The sequence below is a fragment of the Melanostigma gelatinosum genome (genome assembly GCF_949748355.1).
Source record: "Melanostigma gelatinosum genome assembly, chromosome: 13".
Taxonomy (NCBI): Eukaryota; Metazoa; Chordata; class Actinopteri; order Perciformes; family Zoarcidae; genus Melanostigma; species Melanostigma gelatinosum.
In genome coordinates this window covers 649,242-668,057 of record NC_136646.1, presented here as the reverse complement: position 1 = coordinate 668,057, position 18,816 = coordinate 649,242, and the positions used below count along the sequence as shown (strand labels likewise).

General features: G+C 44.7%; 1 protein-coding gene across 1 annotated transcript; it reads right to left on the bottom strand.

Moving 5' to 3' along the window:
- Positions 1-1,688: 1,688 nt before the first annotated feature.
- On the bottom strand, positions 1,689-17,736 carry LOC306786785 (uncharacterized protein). Its single transcript, XM_079281651.1, has 9 exons — positions 17,661-17,736; positions 14,740-14,838; positions 14,072-14,170; positions 12,610-12,795; positions 5,582-5,680; positions 4,385-4,483; positions 4,175-4,273; positions 3,385-3,581; positions 1,689-1,785 (listed from the first exon to the last, which is right to left on the bottom strand). Exons 1-8 carry the CDS (start codon positions 17,724-17,726, stop codon positions 3,474-3,476), a joined length of 855 nt encoding a protein of 284 aa, XP_079137777.1. The 5' UTR covers positions 17,727-17,736; the 3' UTR covers positions 1,689-1,785; positions 3,385-3,473.
- Between the last annotated feature and the right edge of the window lie 1,080 nt (positions 17,737-18,816).

Below are 18,816 nucleotides of genomic sequence, written 5' to 3'. Positions count from 1 at the left end.
TTTCAAATGCGGGCACTTTTGTTTCATAAGCATCACAAATGGATCAATTCATGGTTTCCATCCCACAACACCTCTTTTCCAAGATTCGTGTGACGAACAACTGTCGAACAGCTGATACAAGTGAATTCCCAAAAGATGTGTGTGTGTGTGTGTGTGTTCGAGAACGCTGGCACCATGGGGTTTAACGTTCATTAATCTGTTCCACTGACGGAGGTCACCTTCAAAGACAGCCCACAGCAACATACATGCACACACATGCACAAACCAATTCCATGAAGTCTACTCTAAATCTCTTTTTGACCTCGATCCGTGCAATTAGTCACATGTGCAACCAGCACCACCAAAAACTGACATCATCCGTCCATGTTGGGCTGCACCTATATGCACTTAAACACTTAAGTGCTGTCTCACATTAGTAGGTCAACACTAATACTGCCACTGACCTGAATGTGAGCACTAAAAAAATCAAGTGACTCCTCTGTGTGACTTAACTTCAATCAGGAGAGACTTGTTTCATAAGTTTAACAATGATTTATTATACAAGCGTCAAATATGAAAAAGTGCAAAGTCTTTGGCGATTGGACTCCATCCTGAAGTACTATCACCGAGGGTAGGGATACTGAGGTCCAACAGGCCTAATCCCCCCTTGGAGTCCAGACACTGGTGGTGGTGATGACAGGAGTCGCTGCTATCTGATGATGCATCAGGAGCACGACTGTGATGCTGACTGGAGGCGACTGGGGTGGAGGAGGGTTGCATCTGCGTCGCTGAAATGACACCTGACAGCAGCAGAGAGGAGAACACTATTTAAAGATTGACAGCACCGATATGATTGGCTTGAGGACCCGGTGTGCCGAATCTGGCTGGTTACTTAAACGTGCACGCCCCCAATCAGCTGATAGAGTTCTTACAAGGAGAGGAAAGACAGCGATTACTAGTGAGTGTCTTCCTGATTGAACTTGCGCTTGAGCTACATATGTTTGAGCCTTGTATATACGCTGGTTTTTGGCAGCCAGGTGAAGGAGGGTGTAGCCTGAGGTGGTGGCGGCGTTGGCAGAGGCGCCGCACCGTAGCAGCTGCTGGACAATGTCGACCTTCCCCAGCCGACTGGAGATGTGCAACGCTGTCTGGTCGTCCTGCGGAGAAGAAGAAAGTGACATTTGGCCTAGTATTTTATCCTGGTTTTGTTTCATTTTGTTTCTCTCCCCGACACAGTGATTGATAACGAGGCTCAATGTTCTCACCTTGGACTTGGTCTCCACCTTGGCGCCGTTCTTCAGCAGGTATCGGACCACGTCTGCCTGACCTGCCCTGGCTGCCATGTGGAGAGATGTCTCTCCTCGCTGGAAGAAACACGGAAAACGGTTTTCAGTGGGAGCTCTTCACATGCGATGATGTGGGACTTAACAGAAACATGTACTTTTAACATGTAACAGTGCATTATGAATTCATCCACTCACTACATTGGTCGTGTTCGGTGAGGCTCCATGGTGTGTCAGTGCATGGACAATGTTCTCATGGCCCATGAAGGCTGCCACATGGATGGGTGTTAGACCAGACTGTAGACAAAACAAGTCCAAACAAAGACAAGCTCTATTAAAGCAAGTCACAATGTATAAGATAGTGCAGCGCAGTTTGAAGAAACCACTTCACAGGTAGAGTCAAGCAGAAAATAGTGCTCAGTACCTCAGTGACAGCCTGGATAGAGGCTCCATGTTTAAGCAACAGCTCCATCACTTTCACTCGGTTCTTCTTGCAGGCGATGTGAAGCGGAGTGAAAGCGTTCTGCACACAGAAAGACAGAGGAAAGGCTTGGTGTGAAGCTCACACTCACACAAGGGATGATCTCTCCACAGTCACAAGATATCGATGACTGACTGCTTTTATTTGCTAGAAAGTAAATGGGTGGTAAAGAGAATGTTATTTGCAAACCACAAAGGTCACAAAGAAACCGTTTCTCTCTTAATTATTATACTTCTCAAATTATGAATGAATCCCTTCTTGAATTTGAAATCATTTTTTTTTTAGAAAACTTTGTACCCCTTAGTTAGTGTCTCATTCTCCTTTCAAACCATCACAGACAGTAAGTGCAGCAGTAAAGCCTGATGGCTGGCTCATTCTGCTATAACACAAAACTGCATAATGCAATTGTAAAATAGCATTCAAATATTTGTTTCAATTGAATTCATTATTCTTCATGAAAGATAATTCCCTTTTTTTTGCCAAGCAAAAACATTTAGTAGGACACACTGAATGTTTAGTAGTTTTAATAGAGTGGTCTCACCGACGTCACGATCTCCTTAGTTACGAGGTCTGTCCGCCATGTTGGAGTACATACAAATCCTACATGGCGGCGAGTAAACAAGGAAGTGCGGCGAAAATACCATACTTTGAATCACTGGATAGTGCATCAAAGGTTCGCTACCTGGCCAAATTGAAGGTTATTGGTAACTTTGATCCCTATACGATGAGTGCAGATGGTTTCAGTGCCGATCCTACTTATCTTCCATCGGTAAACTACGCCAACATCTACGCGTATCTCGTGAACACCCCCAGTCCTCACACAAAAGACGAGCTGGAGTGCTACAAAGGGCTCGACGCTTATAATCAGTTTGTCAGTGGATGGGTCCGAGACGTCAAAGCAACGGTCGTCGACAATTCTCATCTCGTCATTGGAAGAGTAAATATATACAGATCTGGTCAGATATTTAGCAATATTCAATGTTTACTCAGTGCAAACAGACACGTGTGTTTGTTTACATTGCACATGCACGTCATTGTGTGCGTGTGTGTAGGAATTAACTTTAAACTAACCCCTAACTTCATCCCCCCCACACACACATATATATATATATATATATGATCTGACGTTAAACTCATATCAAGCAATGCTGAGGCTGCATCTCTGTGTTTCGCCTGTTGTACACGCTCGACACATCTCTGGTACAGACTGCTGTCACGGGCCGATGAAGCTTCGGTAACCTTCTCATGTCCAAGTTTAATTCATATTTCCTTTATTAAATACTGTTCACAAACGAATTAGTAAATAAAATCACTGACCACTTATAAAGTGATCCGCACATACTCTAGTGTACGCCAAATTCCATTCCTTTATATCTCGAGAGATGCGTGACAGCCATTTCTGGCGACGTCGCTTGGATAGTTCCTTCGTGTCATTTCCTTGATGTGTAATGACCGCTGGCAAACGAAAGAATGGTTTCTTGTCTCTATCAGCTCTGCTGCCACAACCAAAGACAGCACAAAAGTTCACCATGATCGATAGGTGATGCGACTCAGCCGTGCATGCCAGTGGCTTTGTGTGTACTCCAACATGGCCGACAGCTAAACTGTAACGTCACACGAGACCACTCTATAGACCCCTACCAGAGCCTTGGCGTTCGGGTTGGCCTTCTTGTCCACGATGAGCTTGGCCACCTTGTAGTGACCACAGTGGGCGGCAACGTGCAGCGCCGTCAGGTAGTCGTTGGTGACGTCGTCCACCGGCACGTCGTGCTGGAGCAGTAGCTGGACGCAGTTGAGGTGGTCCCCTGAGTGGCCATGTGGAGCGGTGATAGCCCGTTCTATAGTGGGGGGGAGAGGTAAAGACAGAGAGGAGGGGGGAGAGAAAGAGAGAGGCAGACAGAGAAAGAGACAAACAGAGAGACAGCGACAAACACACACGCAGACGGACACGTGGACAAATGGACAGACAGACACAGTAAGTTAGGACGTGGCCGGCCAAGCGCTGCACAGACAGACTGTGAAGGAAGTTGTTGAGAAGGTTACAGAAGCATTGTTATAACGAGGCCATTACAACAATGTCTATTTTGTTACACTGGTCGTCCCGCGCGGTCAAACTGTGGGGCTACGCAGCGGAGACAGGCTGCTCTGGAGAGGTCGCACAGACCTTATGGAGACAATGCGACAACACTACAGCAACAACAGACCTGCTATCTGATTGGTTAGATGTCAAATAGCTCTGTGTGCTGAGGAAAGCTAGTCTATACAAACATCTGTATTACATAGTTATTAGCGATGTGTACCCTGTTTCAAGTGAAGTGTGATCTATTCTGTTTGATAACAGTCAGAGAAAAACAAACATGTGACATGAATTTCTTCCCTTTCCTATTCTGAGGTAAGCAGCGCCTCCTAAATTGATCGTCCCAGTAGCTACCTTGGTCTTGGAGAGGAAAGGAGCTCCTCGGTCGAGTAGGATCTCTACCACTTGCTCGTGCCCGCTCCTCGCCCCACAGTGAAGAGGTGTCAGACCATCCTGGAAGAGGAGAAAGACAGCTCAGGTGTAAATAAATCACAGAAGAGTAAAAAAAATCAGCCTCATGGGCTTCTGAATGTCTTTGAGCTTTCTGAGGAGAATTGGTCTCACCTTGGTCTTTGCATCAATTTTGGACCCTCTGTCCAGCAACAACTTGACCATGTTGCTGTTGCCCCTTTTTGAAGCCACATGAAGCGGTGTGATGTCATTCTAAACAACAAAGAGACCGATGTTATGATTCAGCCGTCAACTTAAATGTAATGGTTTATTGTCTGCACAAAATCATGCACTGGCATTTAAAAGTCTACAATTAAATTGAATGTATCCATTAGATATATAACATGTAATCTTTCATTTTAAGTTGTAATACAAACCCTACGCTCTGCTTATTAAGGGTACATAGGCTTTTATTATAAAGCCAACAGCTGTAAAACAGCGTGATTGTTTAATTTATCTCCACTGCTGTAGAATGACTCTTTAGACCTGAACCTGTAATCAGTGTCAAAAAGCAGCACAAACACAAACACTCCTTCACACACTAGCTCATATAATTACGGGCCACTGTTGACTCTGCTTAGCTAATGTCTAATAATGTGGAAACAAACACATTTTGAACGGCACCCTTTCTTGCATTACAATGTAAATAGCACAGTAAATAAAAAGTAATCCTACTCTGCCTATGATAAAAAGCTTAATTATTTAAGCAAGCGTGAAGCACATATTATGACCACAGTGTGTAACTTTGAGAATGCACACACAGCAAGGTGCCGACGTGAGTGAGCACCTCAAAGTCCATCAAAATCAAAACACTTTGCACACCCTGTCATTTTTTATCCACAAAAAAAATCAGTCTGATCGTGTGACTCGTAGAGCACCATAGACAGTAAGTATACAAAACAGCTTTACCATCATCTCCATTTTTTTATACAAAGCGGCAAATTCTGAACCTAATCTTTCAACAACACATCACACTCAAATCCCTTCCATGTCTTTATATTCATGAATATCTTGAACTCATTTTAAAGTCAATCTCAGGTGGATTTGCCATCCTTTAACAACATTTCCAAAATCCAAATTTTATCCAGAATAATCAACCTCATCATTGAACCCTCTCGGGCAACATAAGATACCAAACAGCTGCCCTCTGAAGGAGCATTGAGGGACTGCTCAATAACAAACTAAACCACTGTTCCACATCTGTACAGGATCACTGTGTTCCGCATATGCAGCCTATCTCCACCTTCACACCTGTTTACCTTGTATGCTGGTTGTACCCCTCCCAAACAGCAGAGGGCAGAACAAACTCACCCGAGCCATGAAGTCCACAGCAGCTCCTCTGTTCAGCAGAAGCGTGGCCACGGTAATGCTGCCAAAATGAGCCACGCTGTGGAGGGGGGTGAAACCACTCTGGAGGATCGGAGAAAGGCGAACAACACACACGTGCAAACAGACAGGCACACACATTACGTTACAAACGATGAAACCACCACACATGTGCTGTACAGACCTGGAGCTTTACAGCAGCCTACACAGGCCAGACACACACAGCTATACACTGTTACACTAACACCTGACTTTCCCCACAGTGGCAGAGAAAGTCGTTTAATCGAAGCATCGAACATGGAGCCAATGGTCTACTGACCACGAGATGGGTTTACATTCAGTATACCATATGGGCTTCTATGCGCTTTCATGCTCACACTGGGCAAAGTCAAGTAAAACTACATAGGCGCATGTGTTAAATACGACTCCAGTTATTTACCGGGAATCTAGATCATCTCCTTTACAACATCCTGATACTTTTAGAGTGTAAAAATCTGTCCTGCAGATGAACCTAATGTCCATTCGTTACCATCTTATATGAAGGCAATGTCCCCAGGCAAAACCCCTGGCTTAGTGGGCAACAGCTGTGAAAGCAACAGAAGGACACTGCAAACAATCTGTCCAATAAGTAAATGAATCTCACATTAAGTTATCCAATCATTGGCATACCAATTTTAACTAACCAACAATCCCGAGGAGAGCAGGTGTCTCAGACATGTGTATCCACTCTGCTGATATCTGGTGTCTTAGCAACCCTAACCAAAAACACTATGACTTTAAATAATCTCAAAATATATTCTTACACTCAAAAAAATCCTATTAAAAAAGTAAGTCAACCAAAAATTAAAAGGACCCACAAAAATCCATCTTTTTATCGTCAGTCAGTGACTTTTTTCCATCTCCCATCAGAGTGCTATGTAAATATTTTCACCACGATGCAGGAGCCTCAGATCACGAAGCCATTTCTGGATGAATCACATCAGATAACTTTCCAGTCTGCCGAAGCCAGACACAATGCCAACCAAAACAGGCACACACAGAGGGTGGCCACCTGGCTTTGGTGTGACGGAGGGGGCCTTGTTACCATACAAGCAGTGTCGAGGTAGCTTGTTGCTTTGGTCCCATGCAAAATGCTTTAGATGCAAGAGGTTCAGGATTAGATTCGACGATCTAAAATCAATCGAGCGTAGTGAACTAATTCGACTAACTGTCTGTTGCTAGAAGGCTGGGTTCCTTTACGGCTTAATGGGGGTTTGGGTTGCCATGCAGGTTATGTACAAACCGCTGCTTTTCAATGAATGATAACCACTTTTCATGCTAACACTGGGTATCATGTTAATCGGTTTCATGGAAGGACTGTGTCAGGACACATTAGGACAACATTTTGTCAACAGTCACAATGAATTTTGGAAAAATAACAGCCGAAGCTTTGGACACCATGAAACCATTAGAATCAGCTTGATACCCAAGCCTCCAGCCTCAGGACTTACTGAATCAGTATTCGTAAAACATGCGCTTTTACTCTGACTTTCTCAATGACTAGAGGTATCCACTACATGAATGAATGAATGAATGAATGAATGAATGAATGAATGAATGAATGAATGAATGAATGAATTTTATTTATATAGCGCTTTTCACAGACAGTACTATCACAAAGTGCTTAACAGAGCAGACATTTAAAAGCATAAAAAACACAATGTGACCCTAGGGTCAATAAATTATCTACACAGAGTGAATAAAAAATGTTAAAGAATAAAATAAAAATAAAATAAAAATGTAAAACATATTTTAAGAGCAGGTCTAGGACATGGGTTTACTTTTACACAAACGCCAGCCTAAACAGGTGGGTTTTTAGCTGGCTTTTAAAAGTATCCACAGTATCTGCGAGGCGTAGAGTTGCAGGCAGAGCATTCCAGAGCCTCGGGGCCACTGCCTCAAAGGCTTGGTCACCACGGGTCTTAAATCGTGTGCGTGGGACTGACAGAAGACCTAGAGCGTTTGACCTGAGAGTGCGGGCGGGTGAATAGGGGCGAAGTAGATCAGCTACATAAGCCGGAGCCTGACCGTGAAGTGCTCTGTAAGTGATGGTGAGAATTTTGAAGTGTATCCGAGATGCTACAGGAAGCCAGTGGAGAGATCGGAGTATGGGGGTGATGTGAGACCGTCTGTTTGTCCTGGTGAGTAATCTGGCGGCAGCATTTTGGATGACCTGCAGACGGTTAAGAGCAGATACACTGAGTGATGTGAAAAGTGAGTTGCAGTAGTCAATGTGAGAGGAGATAAATGTGTGTATGATCATTTCTAATTCAGGCGTTGATAATACAGATCTCAGTTTACTGATATTTCTTAGATGGAAGAAACATGACCTGGACAGCTGCTTAACATGAGGGTCAAATGACATGGAGCGATCAAAGAAAATCCCAAGATTGCGCAGGTTGCAATGGGAAGCAGAGGAGAGTGGACTAATAATCTGCCTGATCATGGGGACAAACTCCTCTGGAGCAATAACTAGGACCTCCGTCTTAGAGTCGTTGAGTTGCAGGCAGTTTTCTGCCGTCCAGTCTCTGATGGCATTGACACAGTCCAGGAGCCGAGTTAATGTGAATGCCTCGCTGGGTTTGAATGACAGATGAAGTTGGATGTCGTCTGCATATAAGTGATAGGACACATTATAGCTTTTTATGATCGGTCCCAAAGGTAACAGATAAAGGGAAAATAACAGAGGCCCCAGAACCGAGCCCTGCGGTACACCACAAGACAGTGGAGAGGTAACAGACACAAAATCACCCACAGAGACATTGAAACTTCTGTCACTGAGGTAAGATGTAAACCAGTCTAACGCTATGCCAGTTATGCCCACCCAATCACGTAGACTCTTAATCAGGATGTCATGGTCTACAGTGTCAAATGCAGAACTGAGATCCAGAAGAACTAACACAGAGCAGTCACCTGCATCAGCACACATGAGAATGTCATTTGAAACCCTCAGGAGAGCGGTTTCAGTAGAGTGTTGCTTACGAAACCCAGACTGGAACTTGTCGTACATGTTGTGCCTCTCCAGTGCAGCAGTAAGTTGTTTGGCCACCACTTTCTCTAACATTTTGGACAAGAAAGGCAGTTTTGATATGGGCCTGTAGTTCATGGGCAAAGCTGGATCTAAGTTAGGTTTCTTTAATGTGGGCTGGATAGTGGCATGTTTGAAATAGGAAGGGACAATTCCTGTAGACAATGAGGAATTGACAATACATGTTACTGCAGGACCAATAGTGAGCAGAACTTTCTTAAATAGAGAGGATGGAATTATATCCAGAGGGCAAGTTGATGGCTTTGTTTTGTTAATTAAGTCCATCAGGTCTTGAAGGCTGATAGGCTGGAAAGAGCCCATAACAGCAGGAGATTGCGAGGAGCTACAAGTAGATGAACAGATCCCAGGCTGAATGCCAGACCTAATACCTGTTACCTTATCATTAAAATAGATCAGGAATTTGTTGCAATCGTCAACAGAATAGCATGGTACAGTGGAGACAGGTGGTGAAACAATTCCTCTAATTGTGTCAAACAGAATCTTGGGATTTTTCTTTGAAGAAGAGATTAGGTTGGCAAAATAAGCAGTTCTAGCTTCCTTTACTGTGGTATTAAAAGAAACTCTTAGGTCTTTGAGATATAAACGATGCACTTCTAGCCCAGTAGCTTTCCAGAGCCGCTCTGTCCTGCGACACTTCTGTCTCACGCTGCACACAGCTTCTGTCATCCACGGAGTAGTGTTATAGGCAGCCCTGGTCCTTTCCTTAAGAGGTGCCACTTTATCCAGCAAAGTGGTGCAATGTTCATTAAATGACTGTATCAAGTGTTCAACATCATTGAGATTTGTGTAAAAGTCACAGCAGAAGTGCATAGAGAACTGATCAGCTGTACTCTGAGTAATAATGCGTGAGTGGAATGTTTGTTTCAGACACAAGGGGTCAGCATTGACAGAAAGATCAAAGAAAATACATTTATGGTCACTGATCAATAGGTCCTCACAACGGGTATTATCAATATCAAGACCCAGAGAAAACACAAGGTCCAAGGTGTGACCACCCCTGTGAGTGGCGCCAGAAACATGTTGCGTGAAATTAAAAGATTCAGTAATATTGAGAAACTCAGTAGCTATACAGTCTGTGGTATCATTGACATGCAGATTAAAATCACCAACCAGAAGCACTTTGTCTAGCTTGATAATAGAGGTCAGAAAGTCTGTGAATTCTGATAAAAACTGACCTGCAGGACCTGGAGGTCGGTAAATTAAAAAACAGTAAAACGGCTTTTGCCGGCCCACTTTAGTCAGCTGTAGTTCAAAAGTAGCATAGGATTCTGTGCTCCCCAAGTGGCAGGAAAACTGATTCTTCCAGACCACGGCGAGGCCTCCACCACGGCCTGTCAGACGCGGTGTCCCAACATAAGAACAGTCCACAGGGCAGAGTTCATTGAAATGGATGCATTCCATATTCCGTTGCCAGGTCTCGGTCAGAAATAAAAAAGCCAAATTATGACTTGTGAACAAGTCATTTAAAATGTGAGCCTTGTTTGTTATAGAGCGTGCATTAATCAGACACATTTTGATGGGGGAAGACACTGTGTCGTCATCAGCACAGGAAGCTTTGGGGGTATGTGCAACATGACGGATCACTCGTGCAGCACCTCGAAACCGACCATAACTAGGGCGTGAGCGCGAGTCTGTGATTCTCACGGGAATGCTCATGGGTCGTGGAGTGGAAGTTACGTTAGAGGCTGGAGATCCTCCATGCCGCCAGGGGGAGCTGGTGTTGCTTGTAGGGGATGAATGCGGCTGATGAATGATCATAGAGGAAGAGTGACAGCGGACAGGGGATCCAGGTGTAAACAGTCAATCATGTGAATGGGAGTGAACAGCATGCTGTAAATTAGCCGCGAGCAGGCGGCTACCCAGCTTGTTAAAATGAATACCATCCTTCTTAAAAGCGGAAGAGCGGCCCCAAAACAGATTAAAATTGTCAATGAAGCTCACGTTGTTGGTCCTGCAGGCAGCCTGGAGCCAGGTGTGGAGGCTGAGGACTCTGCTGAACCGCTGTGATCCACGGCCGAGTGTTGGACTTGGACCACTGATAAAAACAGACAGTCTACAGCTGTTTAAAAAGCTTAAAAGATTTGTAAAATCCATCTTGGTCAACTCGGACTGGTGGAGGGCTGTATCGTTGATTCCCACATGAACGATAATTCGCCGAATGGAAGACGGGAGGGCGCGCATCAGGCCAGGCAGTGTCAGCAGGATGTCTGGAGCCGTTGCTCCGGGGAAACAGTGTGTCTCCGCGTTGAAGAAACGGGTGTTCCTGATTATTGAGTCCCTGACTATCAGCGTCGTCGGGGCGAAGAGGGGACGAGGCGGCAACACTGCGCGTGCAATACGCGTGGATGGAGGCGAGGATTCAACCAGTGGTGGCGGAGCAGACAAGCAAGGACTGAGAGAACGGGCGACCGAAGCTCGCCGCGGTGCTGGTGTAAAGCACGGTATGGAGCGGCGTGTCCTGGGGCGAGAGGAGGGCTCAGGAATGACTGCCGTAGGGATGTCGGTGGGCCCGGGGCTGTGGGTCCCCCGAGGCGGCAGCTGGGATGATGTAGGAAGCTGGGAGTCCGTAGTCAGAGGAGGGAACTCGTGCAGGGCAAGGGCGTCAAATCCATTCTTCCGCTGGACATCGAAGCCATGGGGTGTAGGGGATGTGCGTCTCCCTCTCCGGCTGCCGCGAGCACAGACCAGGGACCAGGGCTCGTGATGTGATGGAGTAGAGCTGACCAGGGCTTTGGGCTTAGCTCAGAGCCGTAGCCAGGAGGCCTCAGGAGCTGCGACCGGAGGAGGGGCTGCGGCAGCAGGACTGGAAGCGATGGACTCATGCACGCGGTCGCTGGCTGTGTCAGTCTGTGATGGACCGAAAATGATGGTGTCCATGAGGCTCTCGGCATACTGGATCCTGTAGAGCGTGGATATTCTTCCCTCCAACTCTGTGATTTTATCCACCAGGCGGGCGCAGCTGACACAGTCGGATGGAGGGGTGAGTGAAGCCATAGCAGATCAATGCAAAAACAGTTCTAGTTATAAAAAAGTTCTAAAAAACTTCTAGTACGTGTTGGCTGACATCGTACTATTAGTAGATCAATTAAAACTAGAAAAAAGAGGGTGAAACAGACACTACGCACAAGTGAACTGGATCAGGTGACAGGCAAATTGGAGGGAAAACAGCAGCACAGCGTCAGCAACTCGTCACTTCCTGTTTTTGGGTGCAATCTTGTGTGAATGAACAGATGGAGAGGAAGATGAGACTGAGGGGACGACGACAAAGGGCTGCAGAAACACTACTGCATCAAGTCAGGGGCGCTGAAGTGTTTGTTTGGTTTTTCAGAGTTTTTCATGAGCTGCAATGGAGAGACTAGGTAATGTACAGAGTAGAGGTGTACCTCTGTTGTTCTATTCACCATCATCTACAGAGTCAGCCAAGGAGAGGAGAGAATGGGCAGTTAGTGAGCAAAAGAACAGAAAAGGTCCTCCACTGACATGAAGTGGAGGAGCACAGAGAGGGGAGGAGATCAGTACAAAACAATTTATGGCAAAAAAGTACTGATGTTATCTATGATTTTAAATTTGAGAAAGACATTCTCAAACCAGAGTCCTTTTCCAGCACGATCATGAAGTACATTCACAAATCCCTGTTTCTGTCATCTGACACTTTTTATATACATTGACTGTTATTCTGATCAACAATGTGATTTAATAAATACAAACAAAGAAATGTACTTCTGCATCTCTCCCCTTTCTGCCAAAAAGATATTCAAAAGCAAATTTAACCAAGAACGAAGAAGAGAAAAAGGCAGCAAGGAAATAAAAACTGGCTTTGTAAACCAAAGATTTAAACAACAATTAAATAATCAGAGGTGAAAAAAAAGAAAAGAAACAATCAACTTAAGATCCACCACCTGGCTGCACCAGCGCCGTCACTCACCTTGGACTCAACATCTGCGTTGTGGTCGTTCTGCAGGAGCAGGGCCGCGGCCTTGGTGTCATCCTTGCGGGCAGCGATGTGCAGGGCAGGTAGGCGTACCTTGCCCTTTGTATCGTTCTCCAGCAGCAAGGAGACCACCTGGTCATGGCCCTGCTGGAGGGCCACCGCTAGAGGAGTGAAGCCATCCTGCGTGTGAGGAGAGAGAGAGAGAGGAGTCACTGGGGCTGGAGGGGCGCCGCAATGCATTACCGGTGACGGGGCGGATACGAGATGGTTAGTGTGACTGCATGGACGGACTGAATTATCATTTTGCTGCAGGCAGAGGGGACAGCAAAGCAAGACCCCTGAGTCCTATAGACATTTAAAAGGTTATTAATGGTCCAATGAACTCCAGCACGTTATCTTTTGTTTTAGAACATCTTCTTTGTAGTGTACAAATGGTACTTTAGTCTGAGAACTATGTAGAACTTCATTTTTGTTACGCAAAAATGTCAAGAAAAAGCGATGGGAAACATGAGCGCAACGGTAAAATGTTTCCTAATTCTCCATCAAATCAAACTGCAAACATTTTGTATTTGTGTGATCATTTTATTCAGAAACGATCCAGAGATTACTTTACGATTGTACCTGGAGGTTACATTTTCTATATTTATGTTGCCAGAATCAAATATCTTCTCTCTGAGGAAAAAGAATCATCTGGATAGAAAGTTTAACCTTTAGACAGTCTGATCTTCCTGGAACATGTAGGATAGTAAATCATAACATAATAGCCCATTTGTCAAACAGATGTAGAGATTACTGTACACTTTCTGTGTATTCTCAAGCCTTCTCACCATGTAGGACACTGATGTAAGTTACATAATGAGATGCTGGGGTGGAAAAGGCTCACATCTATCTCCTACACACATTACTCTCATGATGCATAATTCAGCTGGAGGCTCCCTGCCACAGCAGTGTGTTTCTACACACTTCAATGTGTGTGTGTGTGTGTGAGTGTGTGTGCAGTAAGTATTTGTGTAGTGTGCCTGAATATATATCATGTTCATATCAAGGTATGACGCTCTGCCTAGTCCCTCATGAGGAGATGAGGAGGGAGGGAGGGAGGGAGGGAGGGAGGAGGGGAAGAGGAGAAGGAGCAGGCAGAGGAGGATGGTGGAAAGACAGTGAGGTAGACAGAGTGGGAATGTGAGACAGAAAGGACACCGAGACGAAGGAAGAGTGGAAACAGACGGAGACAAAGGCAGATGCAGAGTGAGTGGGGTCGGGATAATAAAAGGAGGAAGGGGAGGAAAGAGAGGAGATGAAGGTGGTTCGTACAACAGATATAAAGACCACACATGACCGAGGCAGAGAAAACGCATGGAGACTTACTGTAACGGTATAGAGAGGTGGACACAGGACTGGCACACGTGCACACACGGTAACAAACGCACACACATACACACAAGCCCGCGTACAGTACCTCAGTGGCCATACTCTGGCTAGCGCTGTGCTCCAGAAGGAACCGTACCACCTCCAGGTGATTCTCCTGGGCGGCCATGTACAGAGGAGTGAAGCCATTCTGGACCCAACATAGACCAGAACACACATGCACGTTTACATACAGGCTTAGAACATACTCTGCTGCCACTCAAAGAGATGAATGTGTCCTTTCTGGTTGATATTTTCTTTGTGACATTACACTGAAAGCAATGCAAAATGTCTCAATATGCCTTAGATGAGGACACTTGTAATATCAAATTAAATGTAATTAAAAATGATACAAACCCAGACACAAAACAAAATGTTCAGGTAAAGTCTGAAAGATGTTTGCGTTGCTGTTACATCTCTATTGGGTTTGATCAGAGCAGAGAGAAAGAAGGTGCTTGTAATCTTTCTTCTCACCTTGATCTGATAGTTTAATTTAAAAAGCAAGGACATCAGTTTCCTGGAGAGGCAGAGGCCCAGTTGGCGTGATGCCAGATTGTGTCAGCGAGGATCTTTCCACTGAGTGATTCCCCACAGTGTCATTGACTTCACGATGCCATATCACACAAGTTAAGTTGTTTCAGGTCCTAAATGTAGACCAACGGGACCTCACTGTCATTTTGACATTGTTGCGTGTGTACGTGTGTGTTGAGTGTGTCCCACCTGTGATTGTGAGTTGACATTGCCTCCATTTGTGACTAGCTCTCTGACGACTTCCGTTTGGCCAGCCAGCGAAGCTATGTGCAGAGCAGTGTTTCCTTTCTGGATAGCATGGAACAGCCAAAGGAATGTGTGTTAAGCTCTGCACCACCTGTCCAATGTGTGTGTGTGTGTGTGTGTGTGTGTGTGTGTGTGTGTGTGTGTGTGTGTGTGTGTGTGTGTGTGTGTGTGTGTGTGTGTGTGTGTGTATGTGTGTCTGTATATATCCATGTCAGTCTCCATGTGCACCCCCCCCCAACCCATGCCAACCACACTTTTGTACTGCTGTCATTCCAGCTCTGGCATCCCCATACCTGCTCTGCCAACAATGTGTCACTTCCGATGCTCCGCGTCCCACACATAAACGAGCTCCCCTTGATAACACTTAAATAACATAAATAACACTACAGGAGGCGTTCTATGAACCGGTACGGGTCCTTGTGAAGGCAGATTCGACCCCCAGCCTTTCTCCTGGCCGCGTGATACTGGGCTCTGTTATTCGACAAGTGCTGTTACGCAATAGTGACCATCTGTCACATGTACTGTATACTGTAGCAAGGAAATCAGATAGTTGGGAAAATGAATAAAGAGACTGAGAGGCTGGTTGGTATATAATGTAGCTGAAGACAAGAGTGTGTGTGCTATACTGAGTCTAAAGGCGTTTCTGGAATACAAAACAGTAAAAGCAATTGTTCGATTAGCTTATGATCTGAACTATACATTTAAATTGTGTTACTATGTTATGTTTGAGCTCACTGATTATGTTTTATTATAGATGCTTGATCTAGATTTGTAAAATGTAAATGCCTCTTCTACACGTTGGACACAATGTCATCATCCTAAGTGTAAAAAATGCAATATAATGCAATAACTTGCAACTTGATCGCAGACAGTTTGCTCAGAGATTCAGGTTTGCTATGCTAGTAGCAGCTAACGTAGCCGTGAGCCGTTAGCCTTAAGCAGAGATGAGGAGCGGGCTACAGAGATCACTTCTTTCTCACTCACACAGCCCCATTTTTTCTCATTTTTTCTCATTTTCAAACTTGTAGTATTCAGCAAAAACTGATGCTGCCTCAAGTGACAGACATTTATAACATTTTCAGTCCAGTAAATGTCCAGCCCCAGAAATGGTAAATACAGTTAAGTCAGCATCTCTCTTACAGTCTCAACATTGTAAGCTTCTCAAGAAAAGCATTTGTTATCGAGCTGCTAAGGGGCTAATGAACCGAGGACACGGCCTATTGTTTTACTCTCCCGCAACAAGAGCAGCACAACATAAGCGGGGCGGATACACAATTAACTTTAGCATTAAACACCCACAGAGCCTAAATGCTAAAACACTTTGTGTTCCTAAATCTAGGTATCCTAGATAGCACTGCCTTCCAAATTAATGTGAATGCCTCGCTGGGTTTGAATGACAAATGGAGTTGGATGAATACATGGAGCTCCTCCGGACTATGTTATGAACCAAGACATGACGGCGTTTAGTTTCCCGTGATATCTGGGACTTCCACAATACGTACTAAGCAGAAACATTTTTTCCATGGTTGATGGCGGCTTTCAGGGCGATAAGCCACGCCCCCTCTCAGGCTCGTCCAGCGCGAATCATGCGAATGAACACAAATAGTCCCCGACGAGACCGGCGGCGCGAATGACGCGATTAGGTGTGAACACGGCATAAGAAACAATGTGGTGCTAGCAGCGAGCGAATGAAAGGGCAACGACGTGTTCTGTGGACCTGAGAGTTCCTCCAGGGGCAGCGAGGTGCAAGTCCTCCGAATATTTCCTGATTAAGTTTGCCTCTTTAATATGCATTTAAAGGCTCCTTGACAGTCTACATCAGGGGTGCCCAATACGTCGATCGTGGAGGTAGTGCGGGTAGATCGCATGCCATTCAAAAAAAATTAGATGTCCGCATGGCATTTGCCACTTGATTTTCTAACACACGGGTCACCACGTATGCGCGGTCAACCGCGCGAGATACTGCAAAACTCTGGCGAGCTAATTAGTTAGCCTTCTAATTTATTTGTACTAAAGAAGCTAAAGCTGTAGCGCCACGATTTGGGAAACCTTCCAAAACCTCGTATCAGAACTGGAGACTCAACGGAAGGTGTGTGCGTAACTTGACAGAGCAGATTGACAATTGTCTGTCAGAGTTTGACAAACGCTTTCGAGACTTTGCTTTACTCGAGCCAGTTGCTACACTTATGTGCTCCACATTTCGGGAAGATATTGAAGTTGATTCACTCGCATCAAAAATGTCAACGCTGTTTCACCTGAACTCGTCTGGAGTGGAGGATGAGATTCTGACACTGCAAGCTGACATTCAGCTGAAGTCTAGGGCTCATGGACAGTTTTCTCACAGAGGAAAAGTCCCCAAACATGAGGACATGTGATGCCTTTCTGACTGCATTATTCGGCTCTACTCATTTATGTGAGTCAGCCTTTTCCCACATGAAGAACATTACGTCCAAACACCGTTCCACCATGACTGATGATCATTTGAAGTCTGCTTGAGGCGGCTACCAGCAGCTACTGTCCGGACTATGCAACTCTGGCCAATTCCATTCAGTGCAAGTCATCAGAGTAAGGTAATGACCAAAAATGTACAGAATTGTATTGTGCCATAAGGGTTCATGCAGTTATGCAAGGGATGCCAACATATATTGTAAATATAAAGTATACTCAGTATATATATATGGCCGAAAAAGTGTGGGCACCCCTGGTCTACATAGCCCTTAAGGTAAAACAGGAAAAAGGTTGTGTAATCCGTGTCATTCTATTTTGTTGTTTGTGCTCCTTTTGCTTTGTTTTACCAGGACAATGGAGATGCAGAACATCCATTAATGAGCACTCGTATTGTATATGTTTTTGAAAAATGTTACCTCTTCAAATTTCTGTTGAAAACTCTCAATCGCAGAGAATCCTCCACCGATATCCAAGAGTCTCATCTGGAATCCCAGCAAATTCTGAAAAAGTTTCTAATCAATCAGTCATATAATTCAAAATGTTATACTGTACTTACTGTAGTGCTATTGCTTGTAACACATAATAATAATAATAAATAATAACGAATTAATATCCAAGTATAATGGTTATCAATAACTTAATTATGGATCATAAACCCATGAATTAGTATAAAAAGTCATGGCACATTTATGGCTTCAGCCATAAAACACAATGAGTTAAAGTAAAATAATTTAAAGAAAATAACTTGCATATAATTTAGGACAATACTCAATTTTGGAAACAGGAAAAGCTTCAAGTCTCAATCTCTGGGCTGCTATGGAGTTATTATCACAGTGTACAGTGACTTATTATTTCATATACACACAAATCAAATGATCAAGCTTTCATGAATGAAATATTTATTGGACTAACGACATAACTAAATTTGTGTTCTATTGCTGTGACGATGACTTACCCCCATGTCAAAGACACGTCGGGCATCTGCGATGGCCTGCTGGAACGGAAAAACTTCCAGTGCACCCGCTGCCCACATGAAAGCTGACCCCAATGACCTCCAAGCCAAGCTCTCCAGCACATCCCAGCAGCTTACCAACTGACTCCAGTCTGGCGCCAAACTTTGAACTGAGTCTTATCTTGGATGCAGAGTCATCCACTGCGAGGCGGAGTACCAATCTGGAAAAAGTGATTCAAAAGTATTAATCGGTAATTTAACAACAATCAACTAAACAAAGGAGCAGAAAATATCAGTAGTTGTTCACTCACTTGGCTTTGGCGTGACTAAGAGATATTTTTAGGAGTTCTTCCTCACTATCAAAAGTCATCATATCGACTCCATGAGTACAGGCATACTTGATGTGCGACAGTGGTTTGGTTGTGTGTGCGTAAATGATTTTGTCAGGTGTCACCCCGAGGGACAGCATCTGCTGGATCTCGACCTGTGATCGATCAAAGCGCGTTTCAAATGAGCAAACTGCTTCTCCACAACAAAGAAAACACAGAGCTGGATTCTCTTTCAAATGCTTCATCGGTACCTTGCTAGCACAGTCGAAACCTGTGTCCAGAGCACTCATC

What these genes read in the sequence shown, in the direction of transcription:
- LOC306786785 (XM_079281651.1), bottom strand. Translation starts at nt 17,726, where the DNA reads ATGAGACTCTTGGATATCGGTGGAGGATTCTCTGCGATTGAGAGTTTT. An exon ending in ACGCAGATGTTGAGTCCAAG is followed by an intron (nt 5,681 to 12,609) that starts GTGAGTGACGGC and finishes CCGATCCTCCAG; the next exon opens with AGTGGTTTCACCCCCCTCCA. An exon ending in AAATTGATGCAAAGACCAAG is followed by an intron (nt 4,274 to 4,384) that starts GTGAGACCAATT and finishes CTCCTCTTCCAG; the next exon opens with GATGGTCTGACACCTCTTCA.